At 51.2% G+C, this 8,083-nt stretch overlaps 1 protein-coding gene across 1 annotated transcript in view; it reads left to right on the plus strand.

The window, feature by feature from the left end:
• EXT2 (exostosin glycosyltransferase 2) overlaps window positions 1-6,423 on the plus strand; it is a 54,699-nt gene extending 48,276 nt beyond the window's left edge. The window contains exons 13-14 of the mRNA XM_010136974.1: window positions 70-152; window positions 6,285-6,423. Of these exons, the coding sequence (XP_010135276.1) occupies window positions 70-152; window positions 6,285-6,423 (222 nt within the window). The remainder of the gene's footprint in view (window positions 1-69; window positions 153-6,284) is intronic.
• Window positions 6,424-8,083: the final 1,660 nt, after the last annotated feature.

Here is an 8,083-nt window from a genome sequence, read left to right on the forward strand (position 1 = left end):
CTGCTCTCCGCACAAGGAGATTAATGTCCTTTCTGTTGGTGCTGATGAGGTCTGGCGTGCCTTTCGCAGGTGACCCCACGGAAGAAGTTCAAGTGTCCAGAATGCACGGCCATCGACGGGCTCTCGCTGGACCAGACGCACATGGTGGAAAGGTGAGTGACCAGCCTTCATTCCTCCCATTGCCTCGTTCCGAGCCCTAGAATCATACCCTGCGCCTCAGGAAACTGGGATCAAAACTGCTCCCTGACTGTGTTCCTGTCAGTGACTGGTTTTGACAGAACGTGACATGGATTTGATCAGCCCAGGTCACTCCTGCGATGGACAGTGTGATGCTGAGCAGCGAACCACTGCAGGAAGGGGCCTGAGAAGGGCACGGTTCTAGCAGTGTGTAGGACAACCAGATGAAACGCAGGTTGTTGGCAGCACTGCCAGTACTTCCAGGTTTCTGGTGTACTGTGGAACGTCAGCTGGAAGGAGTAGGAGATTTTTTTTTTTTTTTTGAGCCAGACTCAGAATAACAAGGATGTGAATTATTCATGATGTTACTGGAATTGCTGTTTGTGCATTGTTTTTCCCCCAAAGATTTTGAAGCACATTACTGCCACTAATGGAGGGCGTTTGCCTGCACAGCCGCCTGTCACGTTTCTTAACAATGGCAGCTGCAGGAAGGGGCCTGAGAAGGGCACGGTTCTAGCAGTGTGTAGGACAACCAGATGAAACGCAGGTTGTTGGCAGCACTGCCAGTACTTCCAGGTTTCTGGTGTACTGTGGAACGTCAGCTGGAAGGAGTAGGAGATTTTTTTTTTTTTTTTGAGCCAGACTCAGAATAACAAGGATGTGAATTATTCATGATGTTACTGGAATTGCTGTTTGTGCATTGTTTTTCCCCCAAAGATTTTGAAGCACATTCCTGCCACTAATGGAGGGCGTTTGCCTGCACAGCCGCCTGTCACGTTTCTTAACAATGGCAGCTGTATGTTTTTGTGAGAATTTAATTCTGAACTTAAAGGCAGGGAGTGTTTAGAGTGAAATACTGGAAGTTGGTAAGTGGAAGTCTCATTCCCTGCTTTACAGTAAAAGAGCTTCCCAGCCTTGACCAAGACACTGAATGTCCCTCTGCCTTGGCTGCTGTGTGTCAGAGCTGCTCAGCACCCACGTTTGGAAAGGGCTCTCTGACAGCAGGGTACAGACTGGCTACTGGGTGGAACAAACCTGAGATCTAGGGCTGACAAGGGCACTTCACTGTAGGCTGCTTGGGCACACTTCTCCTGCAAACTTGGGGAAAAAGAATAACAAGTCCGACTTGCTCTCTCAGTGGGCCGCTGAGAGACATAACATGGTTATCTTGCCAGTTATTGTCTTCACGGCGAGCATTTTTCCATCGTTCTCTGCGGGTCTCAGCAAATGTGAAGTGCTGTGTCCCTTGACTGGCCTTTAACAACGTCAGTGGTATTTATGTATCGTAACGTGTGCGGTGAACGAGCCGGGACTGGTGAGTAGGGTGGGGGCTTATTTACAGGAAGAATGTGGACATGTCTGATGTGTAAGCACACACAAACACGTGTGCAATTTGGCTGATTGATTATTAACTGAGCATCGTGCCAGGCCCTGGAGAGCGTAACCACCAGGTTAGTGAGAGAGTGTTTAGAGGGCTGGTAGAGTAGGGCTGGGTTAAAAGGAGGAGTATGCGAGTAAAACATACCCCATTAAGATGGTAAAAATTACTCTGCAGAAAACCTGAAGGAAGGGGCTGGAAGGTTTATAGATGTTAAATGTTGTCAGGGTGGGGGGAAGCACAAGAGGCTGCCCTGTGTCTAGCAGCTCCGCACTGGCTCACAGGGTGGATGACCTGATCCCACCGAGCTCACTGGGATCTGCAGGCAGCTTTGCAATCAGGAATTTTGGCCATAAACTAGGTTCTCATTAAGGTAGACACTATAAAACCAGAAGATGGAAAGGCGCTTTCTGCTCCGAGGTGATGCAGGAGAGAGGTCCTATTTCTATGTCTGTGGCTATTCTTGTATCCCAGAGCAAAGCCTCACTGACAGTTTATCGAGAACCTGTTCAAAGTGTTGCTCTGTTGTTTCCAGCAGTGAGAACTGGCTGGTGGGAAATGTCAGATTGATGGCAAACCCACAGGCTTTCATTTGCCCAGCCTGAGGGGTACCTGCTGGCCTGGGGTAGGGTCTGAGTGCAGGGGATACGCAGTGTGGGTCTATTCAGGCGTGGTGGTGGAGATCATTCATATCACGCTGAAACAGCATGCTGCACCTTCTCGCCCTGAGCTGTTACTGTCTACCTTCAAACAAAGATACCTGTACACACACTAGCTGTTCGCGGGGTCAGGAGCTGAGTGGAAGTGCATGCATCAGGGAGTCCTTGTCCTATAAAATAATAACTTTGTACAGGTAACTTCACTGTGTGGGTGCTGAGAACAGTCTCTGGGCAAAGAGTCATAATCACTTCACTTGCAGCTTCCCCAAGTGCCTGACTCCCTGTTTTTCAGCCTGCAGAAACAGCGAGCAGGTAGTGGGAGCTATTGCCCGGATATCCAGGGATCGAGCTCCTGTTTGTGCAACAAACAGTGTCTCAGGGTTGTCATGGGCAGGCACAACATGCAGGGTTAGGTTTCTGGTTCAGAAATAGCAGAGAGGTGCCCAGCAGCTGCCCGGTGGTTATTTTGTAAGTGTAGAAGTTTTGAGAAGTCAGTTGTGGAGATCTCTCCAGGGGGACTGTAACTCACCAGTTCCTTTGGCGCCTTTTGACAGCTTCAGCAGAGACAAAGGGAAGATGGTAATTTGAATTCTGTCTCTTCTTAAGAGATTCTCTTTGGCCAATACTGAAGGATATTTTCAGCGAATCATGGGAAAGCCCAGGCTGCTGTTCTTGTAATTTCTCCGAGATAAATAAAAGACTGCAGTCCCCAGGGTTATTGAGCTCCATCGTTAAAACAGATTAACTCCAGAAAGCTTTGAACCCCGAATCCCCTTCTTGCCCTAGGTTAGCCTCCACATCAGGGCACAGAAGCAGCTGGGGGTGGATCTCCTAATCCCTGTATTTACAGGTGCTGTTTTGGTAGCAACAAGTTTTCTGCCTTTCATCTGGCTCTCAGAGAACTCTGTAAAATGCAGCCTAGAAGGCAACAGCAGTTGTACAGTAAATACAGCAAAGGGCTGAGCTGCTCCTGTGGGAACATCAACAGCAGATTATTTAGGGCACAAATAAGTATTTGTTAGAGTGCAAGTAGGAAGCCATGCCCTGAAGTGGCCAACTGACCAGGTACCGGCTGGCCAAAGGCCACGGGTGCAGAGCTACCCTGCAAAGACTCTTTGGGCTATAAGAGAAAGGGATGAGGAGAAACCTTAACATCCCCGAGGTTGCCCCAGTCTGCAGCAGGGCTCTCAGTTCCTGGGTTCACACAGTGCTGATGCCTTGTTGAGCACAACAAAGAGGAGGATAGTTCTGGGAAGCAAATGCGCCTCTGGTAGTACAGATTTGCAAAACGATCACCACGGCCAAGAAAAACACCTTCCCTCTGTACTGAGGTGACGTATGACATTCTCTTGGCTCCCCAGCTTTGAGCGTTTCATGTTCTGGAGATCCTTTCTGGTTTACATTGTCCAAAAGCAGTGAAGGCTTCGGAATTCAAGTGATTGAGTTCAGTGCAGGAGAGGAACTTTTTGGAAAGAGGCGACTTTCCTTCGAACACGTTTTGTGGCTTGTGTATGACATTTCCTTCATCTGAAAACGCCTGTTTCTGATCTTTGAGTCTGGCATTTCCTGAGGACTGGCATTTCCTGAGGACTGGCTTTCCTGGTTCAGCTGGAGTGATTAGAAGGTACCCATTTTTCCACCTCTTTCCCAGTGAAGTGGTTTTAGTGGTTAACGATGCTGTACTGGTATGCTGGAGCGTTCTCGCCGCCAGAATGAGTTGGGCTGTAGCAGGATTCCATCTTGACATTTTCTCCCTTGCTCTGGGAGCATAACCTCTGGAGGGAAGAGGTCAGGTTTGTCTCCGCTCTCCGATTACTTCTGTCTTTTGCTCTGGGGCTGTGACCACGGCTGCTCTGATGTGGACACCTGCCTCGCAGGCAGCAGGCTGAGATCACTGACTCCTTTCACACTGGCCACCAAGCAGCTGCTACACTGCGATGACCTGCAGTCATTACTGGCAAAGGCTGGAACCAGTAGACCAGAAACCAGTGAGGCCAGCAGCTGTGCAAACTCCTCGCAGCCCCATCTCCCAGTGCATCTCCCTCCTCGCCTGTGGCTTTCCTGCCACAAGACTCCTCCAGTACACAAAACCGGGACCGCAGTCAGCCGCCTTTCGCAGCAGCAGCAGCAGCTGATTCAGAAGCCTGGCCTGCTCTGAAAACCAGATGTGTTGAAGGTATCTCATGTTGGGCATCTCATGGAGGCACCAGAAACTGCTTAGTGCTCCTGGAGAAAATAGCCAGTTCCTGCTCTCCATGTTCCTGTAAACTTTCTGTGCCCAGGCCCCAAAGCTCACCCTCCCGATGGTTCACTGGTTAGTGCAGAGGTTGAGCAGCTGCTTGGGTCTCTGCTTCGGTCCTGCCTGATGGTTCCTTTGCTGGTTCAAATCTGGAGCAGGTGGTGCTGGTGCCAGCTGTGGAGGTTGCTTCCTCTGCACACAGTTTCCTCTTAGACTCTGAATCCCTTTTCACTCGTGTCCTAGTCCAAAGATTTGCACTGGAGGTAGGAAGAAGAGTGCAGGGGTGAGAAGGTAGCAGAAGGTGAAATACCTGTGTTTACCTGTATTGTGTCCCCACCCAAACCAGTCTGTGATCCGATTCTGTGATTTACCTGTATAAATCTTTTCTTCGTGTATCACCCCGTATGAAGCAGTTTTCTGGCACTTTGCTCAGGCCCGAAGACAGCCTGACACATGACCATAACTGCTCGAAACAGCTCTGGAGAGAGGTAGTGCTTGGACAGGCTGGGCTCTGTGTTCTCCAGTCATTGACTGTCGTTAGGGCGGCAGCCACGGGATAGCTGCAAGACTGAGGAATTAATTTTGAAAACCAGCCTTGCTGTCCCATCCACTTCAAAAGAGCTTCTGGGGCAGTGCTGAGCAGTCCCCGTCACAAAGCTGTCACACTCACTTGGTGTGATTGACTGGGTCTGAGGAGGAAAATGATCCTGGAGCCAGAGTGACCCCCTCTAACCCTTCGAAGGGGTCGGGAGAGGGTGCAGTGGCTGGAGAGCCGAGACCTGCTCTGGGACCGCCCGAGTCCAAGGCTCATGTCTTTCTGGTTTTCCCTTTGTGAATGGCAGAAGAAACGTGTTTCCTTGAGCTGTCTCCGTTCTGCTCTGTGCTGGGGCTCTGCTGTAGCCGAGTCCAAGGCTCATGTCTTTCTGGTTTTCCCTTTGTGAATGGCAGAAGAAACGTGTTTCCTTGAGCTGTCTCCGTTCTGCTCTGTGCTGGGGCTCTTGTCACAGTTCTTGGTGTCTCGAGTTCTGTCAAGGAGGCAGCTACCCCGAGGCCAGCCAGCGCTCCCCCAGGTACCGAGCCCTTCAGGGAAGGGGTTGAGGGAGCCAGGTCAGGCGAAACCGCTGTCTGCTTGGGGTGCCAAGCGCCTGGCTGCCCCCTTCCATTGCTGGCACCTGAGAGTGTTAGAACCGAATCAGCGGTCTGGTGGGTTTTGTGCTGATGGGGTGCCTTACTGCTCAGTGTCTCTTGATTTAGACAAGGAAAATAAACTTGCTGGTTTCGTTTTATAGTTTTAATTCAGCTTCCCTTTAAGATACGGTACAATCAGCACTGCCTGTACACTGAGGCATGTTTATTTCTGTGGGAAAAGATGGAGTTCTGAAGAAGCCTGGAAAAAACCAGACTTTTTTTCTTTTTTGTAGAACTCTATTTTCACAAAGGCTTGGTTTTTGGAAAACCTTCGTTAGGAGCCAAACTGACCCAAGAGTGGCCCTTTAAGAGACATGTTGGCAGTTAATCTGTTCTGGTTTACAGCATGTACATGGCTTGAAGAATGACTGGAATTCTGGGGGGAGGGAGAAGGGAAGCACTGACCTCCCTGTGCACATGTGCTGCTGCCAGCATCCCCTTGCTCGTCCCTGTGATTAAACGGATAAATCAAAGAACACCGGCCTCCTTCCAGCTCTCTCTTTTTATTTATTAGTACCCAGCGTGGCTGAAATTCTTCCAAGTGCAAAGAGGGGAGGGTCCTGCCCGTTGTGTCGGGGGTGTGGGAGCTGGCAGCTGGCTGGGTTGTGGGGGTCCTTGATTCCATGGCTTTCCCTTTTGCCAGGTCCGAATGCATCAACAAGTTCGCCTCTGTCTTTGGGACCATGCCCCTGAAAGTGGTGGAGCACCGCGCTGACCCCGTCCTCTACAAAGACGACTTTCCGGAGAAACTGAAGAGCTTCCCCAACATCGGCAGCTTGTGAAGACAGCTGGGAGACAACCGCGAATGGTGGGAACGCCAGCTGAGAGGGTGCTGCCAGGAATACAAAGCCCTGAAGAACAAAACGGCTGGAGAGCGGGTTACGTCGGGGGGAGACGGGAGTTAGCGCTGCGTTCTGGTATGTTGTCTGCCCTTTACATTGCGCAGAGATGTAGTGGAAAGCTGAACAAGCGCTTCCCTGTTGCTCACGGAGGACTGAATCTGCTCGTGGATCCTCCCAGAAGCGTCAGACACTCACTTTTCTCCAGAGGAGCTGATGCGCCTGGAAGGATGAGAGCGCCTCGCGCTCTCCGTGCTCTGCCCGGCGTGACCGAGCTCTCCTGTCAGCCGTGCTGCAGCTCTGCCGCGTGGGAGCCGCTCTCTCCTGGGGGGAGCCCGCTGCTGGGGCAGCCGGTGGGCCTCTGTCTTTGGAGCTTAATTGTTGGCTTCAGGAACTGTGCAACAAACATTTTCTTCCGTGTAGTGAGAGAAATGTTTATTTTTTTTACATCAGCAACACCGATCCGCATGTTGTCACGTGGTTTAAAGGGCAAAGCTTTTTGTGTTACCTAAATTATTTCAACACAAATTGGGACACGCAGCAGCTGGCGGGAGCATCTCTTTCCCCGCGGAGACCTGCAGGACAGAACACCAACTGCTGCTCCTCTTCCTCCTGCCTAAATCTCAGGTTTTCTGCTGCCTCCATGCAAGAGACTGTGACTCTGTGTCAAAAAGCTGGTTGTGTTGTACAGGAAAAGAGGCATCTTCCCATCTTGTTATGTTACTTCTGTTATCAAAGGAGTGGTCAGGTTACAGTTGTACACCGTGGCCATGTGAAGCGTGTTTTTTCCCAGCTGAATCCCCCTCAGCCAGCAGCATGTTGTAGAACACTTCAGTTTACAGGAACAACCCATTATGGCTTCAAGTGCAGGGAGGAAAAAACAGTCGAGTCTTTGCTTGTAGTTGGAGCCCGTTGCCACAGGCTGCCCCTGAAACGTGGAGCTTCTGGAGAAGCTTCACAGTGCTTCTGGCCATGGGAATTGCTCCTCAGTGCTGAAATCGGCCCGAGTTAGACACCTAAACCCAACAAAATCAGCAATCAGATTGCCTGGCCTGTTGCCCTTGCCCCTCGATGCTGAGGAGGATCCCAGGGTGGGCTGAGAAGGGAGTCCCTTTTCCAACTCCTCTGATCAAGTGCTGTGACCAGATAAGGGCAACTCCGCTGACTTCTGAAGCCCCCGTTGCCGCTTACAGACATCCCTCTCAATGGGCTGCTTCTCTGTTACGCTGCACGCAACCTTACTGCTCAGATTTTGCCAAACCCCAAACAATAGGACAAGTGTTAGGCATCGCGTTCGCCCCCTCTCCTAAGCTGGATAGGCAGCAATGACAGAAACCAAATGAAAGTCAGGCCAGAAACAGGAAACATCTGCTCCCATTTGTCTCACCCCCACTAGACTCCTCTCACCGCCCTGCGCCGGGGATGTGCCGCGCATGGCAGTCGGGCTGGAACAATAGCTCCGAGGAGATGCTTCGCTCCAGCCCTCCCCCGGGACCGGCCTGTCAGCTCCGTCGCCGACTCCCTGGGAACGGTTCGTTACTAGTCAGCGTTTATCGCTGCAGCCCTTGTTTTGCTCCCGAGGTGCTGCAGAGGGGTGGTGGGG

Source organism: Buceros rhinoceros, unplaced genomic scaffold (assembly GCF_000710305.1).
Source record: "Buceros rhinoceros silvestris isolate BGI_N320 unplaced genomic scaffold, ASM71030v1 scaffold34375, whole genome shotgun sequence".
Taxonomy (NCBI): domain Eukaryota; kingdom Metazoa; phylum Chordata; class Aves; order Bucerotiformes; family Bucerotidae; genus Buceros; species Buceros rhinoceros.